This window comes from Equus caballus, chromosome 5, assembly GCF_041296265.1.
Source record: "Equus caballus isolate H_3958 breed thoroughbred chromosome 5, TB-T2T, whole genome shotgun sequence".
Lineage (NCBI taxonomy): Eukaryota > Metazoa > Chordata > Mammalia > Perissodactyla > Equidae > Equus > Equus caballus.
Window position 1 is genome coordinate 64,218,128 of NC_091688.1, and position 14,455 is coordinate 64,232,582.

Consider the following 14,455-nt stretch of genomic DNA (forward strand, 5'->3'; position numbering starts at 1 on the left):
AGGGCTAACAGTGTGGAGCTGACAAGTGGTGATCCAGAGGGAGGCTTGGAAGGGGGTGGTCTGGGTTTGCCCCTCTAGGTTCCACTTGCCCAGAATGTTAGATCTAAAACCAGTAGACAGGAGGGGTAGGGAGCTGTGGTCTAGGAAGAAAACATATAAGAAGACTGTTCTTGAAGCCTTGGGTTCCTTGGCATCTTCTGGGGGCGAGGCCTGTGGTGGGGATCTGACTGCTTCCCTGTCAGTGAAGGCACTGCCAACTTATTGTCTGCTAAGTTTCAAAACAGTGATGGGTGTTCCTGAGACTGCCCTGGGGCCCAGGCCTCAGGGAGGAGGGCCACTGGGCCAATCCTTTAAGGAGGTCATCAGTATAATTGGAAGGATGACCTTAAAATTCTGGCCTCTCCAAATTTCCTTAGGAATTTTTACTATTAGTCTTATCATCAGATAACAGACATCTTCCTTTAAAATGCTTATGTTGTCTGATGAGTATAACAAACTAACACAATAGCATACTTCATTTATCAGCTTAGAATCATAGGAGTTTTAGAGCTGGAGGTGACTCTTAGCTATCTGCTAGCCTAATTCCTCTTTTTTTTTTTTTTTTTTTGCTGAGGAAGATTCACCCTGAGCTAACATCTGTGCCAGTCTTCCTCTATTTTATATGTGGGTCACCACCACAGAGTGGATTCTGATAAGTGGTGTAGGTCTGTGCCTGGGAACCGAACCTGGACCACAAAGCAGAGCACGCAAAACTTAACCACTAGGCCATGGGGCCAACCCCAGTAGCCTAATAATTCCTAACCATTTCATCACCTTGTCCCCTGTTTTAAAATATCTTTGTCTGGGCCGGCCCAGTGGCGCAGCGGTTAAGTGCACACGTTCTGCTTTGACAGCCTGGGGTTCATGGGTTCAGATCCCGGGTGTGGACATGGCACTGCTTGGCAAGCCATACTGTAGTAGGCATCCCACATATAAAGTAGAGGAAGATGGGCACGGATGTTAGCTCAGGGCCAGGCTTCCTCAGCAAAAAGAGGAGGATTGGCAGCAGACGTTAGCTCAGGGCTAATCTTCCAAAAATAAATAAATAAATAAAAAATAAAATAAAATATCTTTGTCTAACAAGCATGATTTAAAAAGCAATAACTCATTTTCCCTTCTTATTAATGAGACATATAGGGCTGCCAACTAGCATTTCTGAGTAATTCCTGCCAGAAGCTAACACAAAAACAAAACAAATAAACGTCATCCTTTAGTTATGAAGTGATGGCATGAGGCCATACCACTTTTGGATGTGTGATTTCTGTTAGGCTTTAATGCTGAGAATAGTTTTTGGGTGCTGCATCTGAGGACCCAGGGGTTCAAGGACCCCCAACTGGAAAACCGCTAGGCCAAACCCTTTATCTTCTATAGGAAGAAACTAAGCCCAGGGAGGTTAAGCAATGGAGCCGAAAGCTCAGTGCTGGTAAGTGTCTAAAATAGTCTGTTTGGGCTTGTCCCTTTGTTAACATTCCTTAGCAGAAAACAGGGCCTTGAGGAGCTTAGCTAGAAAATGTGGCTTTTTCTCATAGGGCAAGGACCATTGGATATTTGCATCTTTATCTCCACAGGACCTAGCCCAGCACCTTACACATGGTGGGTGCTTATTACATCCCCTTGGCTAGGTGAGTTGCAGGGAGTAGGCTGAGGGGTTAGAAGCTTGTGCCAGGATCAGGGAGCAGAATCCTAGGTGAGAAACTGCCTTGGGGGTCCTGGGAAGCTAGGGGGCAGCCCAGAGGGAATAAGTACCTGCAGAGAGGGATCAAGAAAAGAGGGCAGGGCACCCAGCCATAGATGCCATCCTCAGTTTCACCAGTTCAGAGCTGGCTTATGTGGGAGGGCTCTCTTGGGCCTCGCTTTAGCACCTCTTTTTTTTTTGGTGAGGAAGATTGACCCTAAAGTAACATCTGTTGCCAATCCTCCTCTTTTTGCTTGAGGAATACTGGCCCTGAGCTAACACCCATGGCAATCTTCCTCTGTTTTGTATGTGGATCACTGCCACAGCATGGCTTGATGTGTGGTGTTGGTCTGCACCCCACTGAAGTGGAGCGCACTGAACTTAACCACTATGCGACCTGGCTGGCCCCTCGTACCTCTTTGCATTCCTCTTTTTGTCTTGGATTTGGAGTAGGATTTCTCAGTGTTTGGCAAGCAAGCCCTATCCTCTCATTCCCCTGCTAGAAGCCTTCAGTGGCTACCTGTTGCCCTCAGGAGAACGTCCAAACATAGCTTGCAAAGCCCTTCGTGGTCTGCCCTCCTACCAGAGCTTCTCTAGCGTCTTCCCTCTTTACGTCTTGGCATTCTCTCCTCACACTCCGCATACCTAGCTGCTTGTAGCCCCCTCCTTGCCTCTGTGCCTTTGTACAAGCTCCTTCTATGTGGAACTCCCTTTCCCTCCCCTGTTCCTCCAAACTGGTTAATTCATCCTTCCTTCAGGAAGCCTTCTCTGATACCCTCTTTGCCCCGACCGCAGATGGGTTCAGCACCCTTCTAGGTTCCCACGGTACAGTAGCATTTATCTTTCTCTTTCTGGAGGAACTGACAAGCAAGCTCAAGCTGGCAGCTGCCCACACCCTTCTATAAGAGGCATAGTAACAAAGGAAGTTGATGTTACTGTCCTTGGGCAACCAAGGAAGAACAGTTTAAAAATAGCATGGGTCAGGGGAAAGCTGCCAGGACCTGGGGGTGCTTTGATCCTGCCTCTCCCTCTGTTAGAACTGGAGTGAGGTGTCAATTCTCCTACCACGCTCCCACCACATCTTACAGGGAATTGCACTTTATGTGGGATTATTAATTTCAGCACTAAAATGGAATTAGTTTATATTCCAAATACTCCTTGAATAGCTCTTCATTTATTCATAGAGTTTTGTATATGCAACCCTACATCAATTTCCTGTCTCTTCAATAGCCATTGTTGCTCTGTGGTTCTCGATTAATTAAATGCTTTCTTTAAGATTTAGACCAAGTCATTAGTATCTTCTTGCCTGGTCACCTGACAATGCGTTTCACTTTGTCAGTGATTGGGAAACTTAAAATCATCCCCACGTTTCCCCGCGTGCCCCCCCCCCCGGTTTCACGCTCGGTCAGGTCTGTTGCTTGTTTGATGCACTGGGGCCCTGCACAGTATGTGGCTGAATTCATGTAAGTGAACTGCGTGCTCCCATGTCATCGTCTCTTCACTGTTGTACACCACATTACTGAATCTGTTGGAGACACAGCTTCTCCATCTGCTGTAATGGGGCTGGGACCTACCTTTAAGGCTGTTCTGAGAACTAGTGGGCAATGCTGTGAAACTACCTAGTGCAGGCTTGACACATAGAGAAGCCAAATTAACATGAGTTTCCTTTCCTGCTGTCCTACTTAAGAGTTTAGACTTTATCCTACAAGCAGGAGTGATATTTAAAACATTTAACCACCCTTACAACCCAGGTACCACCCAGTCAAAACAGATGTGAGTCACAACCAACCAGCTGAGGGGGATTCTTTGCAGGGGATCGAGTGCCCTCAACTAGAGTGAAGGAAGGACTGGAGCAGGAAGATCCAGCTACTCTGGGAAAAGGTCGGTCCTTGATGTTCCCTAGGATTTTATCTGCACCTAGTCTATTATCATCCACCTCACACCCAAAGCAGCTAATTTTACTTGTATTTGTGGACACATTGTTGTGTTGCTGGCCTCAATGCCACCTGAGAGAAAACTGAACTGGAAGGGAAGGGCACTAACATGCTAAGATCTTATGTGTTATCTCTTTTGATCCTCATCCGATCTTGGGAGGTAAGGTATCATTAGCTGCATTTTATTATTGTGGAAACTGAGCCTTTGGCTGTTGGCTAATTCCTCAATAGGTGGTAAGAGGCTTCTAGCCTGGGTCTGTATTGTTCCAGAGTGTGCTCTTTTCTGTCACTCTGGGGTTCCAGAATCTTTCTCATCTTCAGTGTAAGTGTCAAAGACACTTACCATTTCTCGCTCACCCATCCAGTGACCCAAGCCATGTTCAAGGAGAACAACTCGAAAGATATGTTTTTATTTCACACAAAAAAGAATGACATGCAAGTCCCATCCCCTAACAAACTACTCTTGGAGTACAGAGTAAAAAGGATATCCAATCAGTCTTGATGAGATAAAGTTTGGTTTCACAAAGCTGAAAAATCCATTACAAAGTCTCTGTTGTATAAATATAGTCAGTCTTATCTTTAATGTAAAGTCAGACCAAAAAAAAAGTTTTGTTGGCATAAGAAATCCCCTGGTCCTTGAAAACACAATCTTCATTTGTATTCCCAGCCAAAGGCAGGTGGTGCCTACATGATGAGAGTTAGTTGTGTGTTCTAGGACTCCAGGTAACCAAATAGGATGTAAATAGTTTATCTCCTGAGCCCACATGTCCTCCCCCAGTAGCTTGTGCAAACCACCATAGCCTAAGTTCAAGGTTGCTAAAGGCTTTTCCCATATAAAATCTAACATGTGTCTGTTCTGAAATTGATTGTGGTGATGGATGCACAATTCTGTGAATACACTAAAACCCATTGAATTGTACGTTTAAAGTGAGCAAATTGTATGGGATGTTAATTAAACTCTCTAACAGAGCTGTTAAAAAATATCTAACATGTGTCTAAGATGCTAAAGGAGCAACAGGTGACCCGGATAGCATAACTCAGGAGTTCCTGGCAGGACACAGGGAAGATCTGTAGAAGTTGGTACACTAAGGAATAGTAAAAAGAAGATCCTAAGGTATTATGACTAAGTCAGTGGAGTTTGAGGTTGCTCTGGGGGCAGTCCACAATAAAGTCAACAGAATAATGTACTGCTTCCAGATAGTCTAAGGACCTTCTGTAGCCTTTCTCACAAAAGAAAGTTATTTGGTGGGAAAGCAGATGCCCAAGGTGTTGCTGAGACTACAGAAAATTTTAGACTGGAGCTCACGAGCTAGCTATCTACATCCATTGGGAGGAATTCCCACATAGCCACAGGTTCTGAGAGCCTGACTCCCACAGGAGGAGGGAGAATTTGGATGCCAAAGAAAAGCTTCTAGATTTATTGAACCAAAGGGACTGCCTGCCCTCAGTGATCTGTCGTTGGCCCGAAGTTATAGCAGGGCTCCAGTTCTCAGTGACCCTTTTGTAAGACCACTGCTAGGGCAGCAATGGCTAATCAGGATCAGCAAACAGTTTTGTGGCAGACAAACCACTTAGAAATGCCATCTCCTTTCTATACCTACCATCTGGTCACCAAATGGCCATTTGAGAAAGGAGACAGGCACAAATCATGGGCCACTGGGCCCTTGACCAAGAGATAGTCAGTGAGGGAGAATTGTTAGTAGTTGAAAGAAAAAGGGAATTTAAACCCTCGCTCTGGTTTTACCATTCTAGTTACTTAAAGCTCATCGATTACACTTGGTGTAAAAGTGGAGAACAGGGGCACAGAGGACACTCTCTTTACTCACCTTTCAAGAGGGTGCTGCCAGAAATTGGGGCCAGACGTCTTTTTAGTTTTTTAGCACACAAAGGAAATGAGAACAGGAAAAAGGGAAGGACAGGGGCTGGAAAGTGCAAAGTGTCCCTGTTTGGTGAACACCTTGTTCAACTCCTCTAGTCTTTCCTCTTTGAAGACTGATCTGATTCTGCAGCTGGGGTATGGGCTGGGAGTCAATTCCTTTTTTGGCTAGCCTGGAAGCTGTTTATTCTGTGGCTGAGCAGGTGAGGTAAGCTCAGAAGCAGACATCATGGCCATCTCAGGTCCACTCCAGTAAGGCCGCATTAAAACCTTGGCCTTGGGGGCTGACCCTGTGACCAGTGGTTAGGTTCAGCATGCTCCACTTTGGCAGCGTGGATTTGGTTCCCAGGCACAAACCTATACCACTCGTCAGCAGCCATGCTGTGGTGGTGAACCACATACAAAATAGAGGAAGATTGGCACAGATGTTAGCTCAGGGCGAATCTTCCTCAGCAAAAAAACCCAAAACAAAACCTTGGCCTCCTTGTGTTCTTTCAAAATATGATACCCCTATTCCCTGACATGGCCCAAGCCTCTAGGAATGGGGACTCAAGAACGGGGAATTTCCCTCACTGGCAGGGTGTGTCATCTCTGTGTGTAAAAGCAGACAGAGAACGAGGCGAGAACATCAGGGTTTGGGGCTTACCTGGTTCTCTGTAGTGTCACAGGGAGATAGTGGGAGGTTAAAAAAAAAAAAAAAAAGGAGACAAGAGACCCACTAGAGCTTTGGGCCTTTCCTGATGAACTTTTCCCTTCGGCTCCAGTGAGAATATTTATCGCTTACTTAAGAAAAGGAAATGAAGTACCTAGTTTATTTTATTTATTTACTTTTTTTGAGAAAGATTAGCCCTGAGCTAACATCCGCTGCCAATCCTCCTCTTTTTGCTGAGGAAGACTGGCCCTGAGCTAACATTGTGCCCATCTTCCTCTACTTTCTATGTGGGACGCCTGCCACAGCATGGCGTGCCAAGCAGTTCCATGTCCGCACCTGGGATCCAAACCTGCAAACTCCGGGCTGTCGAGGCAGAACGTGCAAACTTAACTACTGCGCCACGGGGCTGGCCCCTAAAGTACCTAGTTTAAAAAATAAAACAAAACAAAAGCTTCCAGGGCCAGCCCCGTGGCCCCGTGGTTAAGTTTGCTCACTCCACTTTGGTGGCCCAGGGTTCGCTGGTTTGGATCCTGGGTGCAGACATAGCACCACTCATCAGGCCATGCTGTGGCAGCATTCCAGATAGAAGAACTAGAATGTCTTACAAGTAGGACATACAGCTATATACTGGGGCTTTGGGGAGAAAAGAAAAAAAAAGGAAGATTGGCAACAGATGTTAGCTGAGGGCCAGTCTTCCTAAAACAAACAAACAAAAGCTTCCTTATTGCGTCTCTTTGTGCTTATCAAGCCTTTTCTTACCCAGGCCTTACTCCCCTGGCCCTTGGCCTATCCGTTACACTCAGTTCGAGCTGGTTTTCCGGGAGAGATGAATTCAGGCTACCATGAAGACGGTCCACTGGGAACGCCAAGCGCCTCCTCACCCAGCTTCTCTCCTAAAGAGACCATGAGCCGGGGGCATATGATCAGGGAAACTGCCAGCTGCTCCTGCCCTTCAATAAGAGGACAGAGGAAGTAGTTTCTATACGTAGGAAGAGAGAAATATTTTCATTCCAGAGTTGTAAGCACTATGAGCAGGTGAAGCTATGGCTCCGGCGGCTGAGCCACTTGGAGAAACAAGATGCAGGCAAGGGAGTAATATACAAACAGAGTGTGGGTATATTTGGCAGGTTTGACGTAAGCAGAAAGGAGGGCTTGGGTACTCTGTAAAAAAACAAAAATCTGAAATTCAAACTTCTTCTGATAAGGCCACAATGAAGAGATTTCCAGCAGTGGGTGTTGCAGGAAGCTGGCACCCAGATCGCTACAGGCCTGCTAGGTGACGTGCCAAGGCGAGGAGGCAGGTGAGGCAGGGCAGTGCCTCTCACAGGTCCATGTCCGGGCCTCCTGAGGATGTCTTCAGTGGCACCGAGTCAAATCCATCAGGAGTCCTCTGAAAGAGAGATGGTGACAGGAGCTGGCTGCTGCACAGGGGCAAGTTTGGAGAACAAAGGAGAGAAATGGAAAATAGGTGACAGAAGGAACCCTTATGGAATTTCTGCTTTCAGGGGCTTGGTGGAAACACAGACATAAGATACCCTCTATTCTTGCTCCCTTCATTCAGTCAGAGGATAAGAAAAATCTCTAAAACCCCCTGCTTTGCATCTTTGCTGTTGTGAGGACTCAAGGGTCCCAGGGTGAATTGTTCTCCCATGGGTAAAAAATGCCCCCCAAGATCTAAGGAGGTCAAGGGAGTCAGCCTGGTAGGCCAGCAGAAAGGGAACGAGAGTCAGCAATCTAATCACCTATCCACCTTCCTTTCCTCACCATCCTTCAGCCCTCTCCTCCCCTCTTCCCTCCCTCCCCACCCACACCTGTTTGGATGAACTGGTTCAGGGCAGTGAGGTGTGGGTGCTGGCAGAGTGGGGCTGCAGAGGGCTGTGGCCCTGGAGGAGTTGCCTGCATGCTCTCTGCTGGCCCCACCCCCAGCAACAGTGATGTCTGTATTGCATTTATGAGCTTCAAACTCACTCACCCACCTACACAGAGCCAACTCTTCCAGCTCAGAATTGCTCAGTGGTGAACAGCTTCGACTTAGCTATGACTCAGCCCCCAAAGGACAGGGCCCAGACATCTGGGGGACAGCACCCTCCAGTGGTCAAAGGAGAGCCTCACTTCTTGCAGAAGTTGATCCTAAAGATCACCTCTTCCCCTCCCTCCAAAAAAAAGGGAAATGATTCTTACAACATGGATGGTTCAGTACTCCTTCTGGAAGTTAAAAGGCCCAAACAGTCCATCAACTGGAGTGCATGTTGGGAGAGAAGGAGCCTGGTCAAGAGCAGCCCTGGGCCCCAGGGGAAAGAGTATTGGTGTGGAAATACAGAAGGCAGAAGCCAGGATTTTCAGGGTGGAGGGAAAGAATAGTGTGGAGGGTGGGGAGCAGAGTAGTGGTCCCTGAACAGTGTGGGGCCATTCAGGGGCCTAGGACTGGTGTCTTCTCCAGCCCTCCAGGCTGACCTCAGTGCACTGGTCAGGCTCCCTACCTTGGAGGTAAATGATTTGATCTTCCCAAAGAGTGACTTCTTGCTGGTAAAGATGAGGTCATCCTCCACATCCTCGCCTTCCATGATGGCACAGCTGTCGGCTGCTGGCAGGTCACAGTCCTTGAGGGTGGCGTTCATCACCAGCTTGGAGTACTTGTACTCCAGCCTGTGAAACGGGATGGGAAAGACAAGACACCAAAGTGTGGAATAAGAGGTAAAGGGGGAAGGAGGCTGGGCTATAAACAGGTATTCCCATACCATGGCTAAGGAAACTGAACGAAGCATAGCAAAATGGTGTTGGGCTGGGCATAGAGCTAAGGAATCCTGGCTCCTAGGTCAGTGATCTTTTTCCCTTAAGGCTGGGCTGTTTCTGTGATCTTAAAGCTTAATGGAAATATGAGAATGGTAAAGTCATCATTTTTATTATTAACAGTTACAAATCAAAGATATTCTTTGTTTTTCTTTTGGGAATCTAGTAGCCATTTGTAGACTGCCATGTGGTACCTTCTCTCTTCAGGAGCCAGGATAAACAAGGCATACACTGGAAAAGTGGCTCAGCAAGTGGCCAGAGTCATGGGGTCGGTGGCCAACTTCAGAGAAAAGCCCCATGAATTTATACTCTCAGATGTTCTCCTCCCAGCTCAGTGGTCCAACCCTGTCCATCCCCAAACTCCAAGACCCCAGCATGTACTTTTGATTCTTTTTCCAAAAGTAACAGGTCAAGACGGTGAGCAGGATGGCAGTGCAGGTGCCTGCAGAGATGCCTACTTTCAGCCAGAAATCTATCGTTTTGCAGATGGTGACTCTCTGCTCAGGCAGGGAGATGCCACCCATGCATAGCTTTGGTTCTCGCCACACGTAAGTAGTCTTCTGTTGGAGAGAAAAACAAGGGACTCTGATATCACATTCCCTTCTCTCCTGGGAAGCCCCCAAGCACAGAAACCTACCTGGATCCCAGCCACACAGCTGCTGACGATAGTGTGGTAGTCAGCAGCCGAGCAGAGCGGGCAAGCGGCCACACTCTCCCACAGGAAGTGGAAGTTACAGCCATCGCAGGTCCCATCAGAGCAAGTGCTGGCAAGGCAGAAAGGAGACTTGAGTGCTCACTTGCTGGACTGGAGGGGAAGATCTGGTTGGAATCCTGTCATCTCATAGCTTCCCTGATCCATTCTCTCCTTGCCAAACTGTTAGCTCCACCAGGATCCTTCCAACTAGTCCTTAACACAGGGTTTGCTCTCCAGTTTCCCTGATGATAAGAGGCCTTCCCAGCCTCCACCAGACTTCCCATCCTCTGCCCATTTGCTTCCGCTGACATCAGATGAGAGCTAAGGTAAGGTGTCTGAGCTCTAGTGTGGCTGCCCAACCAAGCCATCAGAGGCTCCTGTTCTCCCCATGGGCATGTGACATTTTGCAAAAGCCACTTCGCTGTGGCTTCCTGGGGGTGGGGTTCAGGAATGGGCTTCAGGTCATGGACATCTGCTATGTACTTTACTGTGCGGTTTCTAGAACAAGAAGAGTGATCTTACATTTTGACACCACTGCTGGGCCAAAACATCCTGCTTTGCTCCCCATCTCCCTGATTGGTTTTTGCTCGGGAGCAGCATCTCCCAAACCATCTTCTTCAAGACCCTAATGCCTCTCACTATGTTAGTTGGTGTTATGTGAGAAAAAAAAAAAAACGGAGGTGGGTGGGGCCAGTGGCGAGTGTTTAAGCTCAGGTGCTCCACCTCAGCAGCCCGGGGTTTCTGATTTAGTGCACTCAGCTATTAAACTCAGAATTGGGTCTTTTAGTTGTGGAGAGATTCCTAGGATTCCCTAAACCTTTCCCAATCCTTTTTTTTTTTTCTTTTTTGAGGAAGATTAGCCCTGAGCTAACTGCAGCCAATCTTCCTCTTTTCGCTGAGGAAGACTGGCCCTGAGCTAACATCTGTGCCCATCTCCCTCTACTTTATATGTGGGACGCCTACCACAGCATGGCGTGCCAAGCAGGGCCATGTCTGCACCTGGGATCTGAACTGGCGAACCCCAGGCTGCTGGCACGGAATGTGTGCACTTTAACCGCTGTGCCACGGGGCCGGCCCCTCCCAATCCTAATAATAGCAAGTACATGCCAGACACCATGAGAAGTTCTCAAGTCTCATTTATCCTTTCAATAAATTCCTGAGGAAACTTATCATTATCTGAATTTATAGATAAGAAAAAAAGAAGAAGAGATAAGATAGGAAATAGAGAAGTTAAGAAATGTATCCATGATAACATAGCTGGTCAGTGGAGGAGATGAATCAAATGTGGCTCTCAGCCCCAGCAGTTAGCCACTTTGCTATGCAGCTGCCCACGTAATGGTCTGGGAATGTGAAGGTAGCTTTAACTCTTCCTTCTGCTCATTCCCTTTTTTGTGTGTGTGTGAGGAAGATTCGCCCTGAGATAACATCCATTGCCAATCCTCCTTTTTTTTTGCTTGAGGAAGATTAGCCCTGAGCTAACATCTATGCTAATCTTCCTCTACTTTGTATGTGGGATGCCTCCACAGCACGGCTGATGGATGAGTGGAGTAGGTCTGCACCTGGGATCCAAACTTGTGAACCTGGGCCAGCGAAGTGGAGTGCGTGGAACTTTAACCACTCGGCCATGGGACCGGCCCCTCTGCCTCATTCTTGACATCTAAATAGTGAGGGTTTGGAGCCATGACTGTGTCCCTAAGAGCCCATTAATGGACCTCAGACTGTTGTCTCTTTTTCCCTTTTTCAGTAATCTTTGGCTCTGAGGATAGAGTGAGTCCAAGGAAGGGAGACTTTGTTACGTCCCTTTACCTTGGCAGTGACAGACTTCCAGGGACAGATTTTAGTGGACTACATCTGACGCGGATGGTGGTTGATCTCCCAGAACTGCAGGACTGGGTGACATCATTGGACCTGCAGAGAAAGCCAGCCCCCACAGGAGAATGAGTCACTCATCTGTGCCACTAAGTGAAGTCAACGTGGAACGATTCCCTTGCTGGGGAAGTCAGGACTTGGGCTCTAGCCTGACGCATAAGAGTGCACAGGCCTTGGTTTACACATGGAGAGAGTGGGGGTCAGGAGATCTGGTCAAGCGGAAATGCACTGGTCTAGGAAAGGTTAGCATGTACACAACACTGGAGTCTCCCCAGGCAGGAAGGGAAATCAGCCACAGATCATCCAATATTTCTCCCCGCCTCCAGGGGCAGACCTGCCCCAGTAATACCCAAGAAGCTGCCATCAGGGAACTCCCAGTCTTTAGCTATCATTGCTGGGCAGATCTGCTAGACCGTGGATGTGTTCTGGCTTGATAAGCAGTGGGTGGCTGGGGAGGGAGGGATACAACAGAAATTGTGGAGGACCCCTAAGTTTCACTTGCATTAGCCTGGCCTCTCATTTTCACCTATAAAAGAAGATCACGTCCGGTATTCCCAAGGACTCCGGGTGGAAAAGTTCAGCTGGGGAGGTGATTCCATCGAGAGTCATATCTGTTGTCACCCCTGCCAAATTAGAGCTCCTAGTTAGTTCCCACTAGCAGCATTAGCTGGCAACCACTTCCATTCTTTTAATACCTGTCCACATGCAACCTTCCTTCATCTCATCACAAGGCCAAGTGGCTCATGAAAGGGTGAACCAAAGGTTTGTCAGAGGCCCAGGGGCACTTGGCACCCAAGATGGAATAGAAAACAGAGGTAAAGAGGTTGGGCCCTTCATCTGGGGCCTTCTACCTTGGAGCCTGGTTGCCTCACACTCTCTTACACACATACTAATTCAAACAGGCTGGAGCAGCTGGGTTACTCACCAATGAGTCGATCAGCGAGGCTGACAGGCTGCGAGGACACTCCGGCCTTGTAGCCTGTCACCTCTGGGGGAATGATGACCGCCTGGCAGATGTAGGCTGTGATGGATTTGGAGAAACCTGACTCACCCTCAGGAATCCGGAGGTCAGTGACATTGTCGGTGCACACAGACATTTTCTTACCCTGGGCAGGGGGATGTGGGGAGGAAGAAGTGGGAAGGAGTGGTGGTCACAGAAGAACTCCCAAAAGGGAAGAGGGAACAGTATTTTTACATCTAAAGCTTCAGCTTTCCAATGATACGTTGCAATGGAATGATTCATCCCATTTCTAATTACAAGACAGGTTAAAAAAAAATAGTAAAGAATAAGGCCTAGATGTCCTGACTTCTGGAACTCTGGCCCAGAGATCCCCAGTCTTTTTGTTTCTTTGGCATCACCTGGGAGCCTTATGTGAGCAGGGTTGCGATGGTGGCATTTGGAGATCTAATCTACCAGCCCACCACTTAAGGGTCTTCCTTATCCTAGTCAGTTTTCTAGGCAGATACTGAAATATGTAAGTGATCCCATGAAATTTATTTCAACATCTGGCCTGGTTCACATTCGCCCTCTGTGTCTCCCTTGGTGTGTGATTCCACCACGCTTGTCCTGGACGCACTTTCCAGACAGTGACTCCCGGGGGTTAAAACAGACTCCATAACCAGCCCCTTCCCTGCCTGGAGGTAGGACGTCTTAGGACCAATTGGAACCTATTCCATTAAAAAAATATTGGGGACCGGCCCGGTGGCACAACAGTTAAGTGCACACGTTCCACTTCGGTGGCCCGGGGTCCGCCGATTCAGATCCCAGGTGCAGACATGGCACCGCTTGGCAAGCCATGCTGGCAGGCGTCCCACATAGAAAGTAGAGGAAGATGGACACAATGTTAGCTCAGGGCCAGTCTTCCTCAGCGAAAAGAGGAGGATTGGCAGCAGATGTTAGCTCAGGGCTCACCTTCCTCAAAAAAAAAAAAAGAAGGAAGACTTCATGTTACACTAAAAAAGGTGGGGGCTGGCCCCGGGGCTGAGTTGTTAAGTTCGCAGCTCCGCTTCGGCGGCCTGGGGTTTTGCTGGTTCAGATCCTGGGCACGGAGATGGTACTGCTCATTGGGCCATGTTGAGGTGGTGTCCCACATGCCACAACTAGAAGGACCCACAACTAAAAATTACACAACTGTGTGGTGGGGGGGATTTGGGGAGAAAGAGAAAAAAAAAAGCAGGAAAAAAAAGATTGGCAACAGTTGTTAGTTCAGGTGCCAATCTTTAAAAGAAAAATATTTATCAAGGGAAGAAAGTTTGCTTCTCCTCCAGTCTTTAACAGCCCAAACCACATAGAACTTGGGAACACAGTAGGAATTGAGACCCCTTCTTCCCTGAGACTTTGTATAGAGGAAATATTGAGATATTGTTCCTTCAAAATTGTTAAATTTATGAAATATCAATATATAACTTGTTTGCTAATACAAAATCATTTGTTCAATATTTTAACTTTAAGTGGACTAAGCATTTAGAATGTAGGATTTTCAATATCATAAATTTTATTACAAATGGAGTTAAATTGCTAAATCTGGTATCTCAATTTATTTTATTTTATTTTACTTATTTTTTTTTTTTTAGGAAGATTAGCTCTGAGCTAACTGCTGCCAATCCTCCTCTTTTTGCTGAGGAAGACTGGCCCTGAGCTAACATCCGTGCCCATCTTCCTCTGCTTTCTATGTGGGACGCCTATCACAGCATGGCTTGCCAACTCATGCCATGTCCACACCCAGGATCCAAACTGGCGAACCCCGGGCCTCCAAGAAGCAGAACGTGTGAACTTAACCGCTGCACCACCAAGCCAGCCCCTCAGTTTATTTTAGATTGTAATTTCTCGACTGTAAGAAATAAAGAATATGAGAACAGGAAGAAACCTTTACATTATAATAAAACGGCGTTATTTTGTCTTTGAACTGAGGGTCTATAGTGTGAC

General features: G+C 47.4%; 1 protein-coding gene and 1 long non-coding RNA gene across 6 annotated transcripts in view; one reads left to right on the top strand and one right to left on the bottom strand.

Moving 5' to 3' along the window:
- Positions 1-4,042: 4,042 nt before the first annotated feature.
- Positions 4,043-14,455, bottom strand: part of ELAPOR1 (endosome-lysosome associated apoptosis and autophagy regulator 1) — a 73,116-nt gene continuing 62,703 nt past the window's right edge. The window contains exons 16-23 of one of the 4 annotated variants that reach the window (XM_014740093.3): positions 12,455-12,635; positions 12,056-12,152; positions 11,467-11,568; positions 9,604-9,730; positions 9,348-9,526; positions 8,657-8,822; positions 8,358-8,413; positions 4,043-7,597 (exon numbers count right to left, since the gene is read on the bottom strand). In XM_014740093.3, the coding sequence (XP_014595579.1) occupies positions 7,498-7,597; positions 8,358-8,413; positions 8,657-8,822; positions 9,348-9,526; positions 9,604-9,730; positions 11,467-11,568; positions 12,056-12,152; positions 12,455-12,635 (1,008 nt within the window). In that variant the 3' untranslated portion in view covers positions 4,043-7,497. The remainder of the gene's footprint in view (positions 7,598-8,357; positions 8,414-8,656; positions 8,823-9,347; positions 9,527-9,603; positions 9,731-11,466; positions 11,569-12,055; positions 12,153-12,454; positions 12,636-14,455) is intronic. The other 3 variants (XM_005610374.4, XM_001493959.6, XM_014740094.3) reach the window with 3 other exon arrangements.
- On the top strand, positions 9,174-14,414 carry LOC111773567 (uncharacterized). Of its 2 annotated transcripts, XR_002808177.2 has the most exons (4): positions 9,174-9,986; positions 11,405-11,771; positions 12,432-12,596; positions 14,104-14,414. It is a non-coding gene; the product is annotated as an uncharacterized lncRNA (long non-coding RNA). The 2 variants fall into 2 exon arrangements; XR_011439318.1 differs by lacking the exon at positions 9,174-9,986 and having other exon boundaries at positions 11,286-11,771.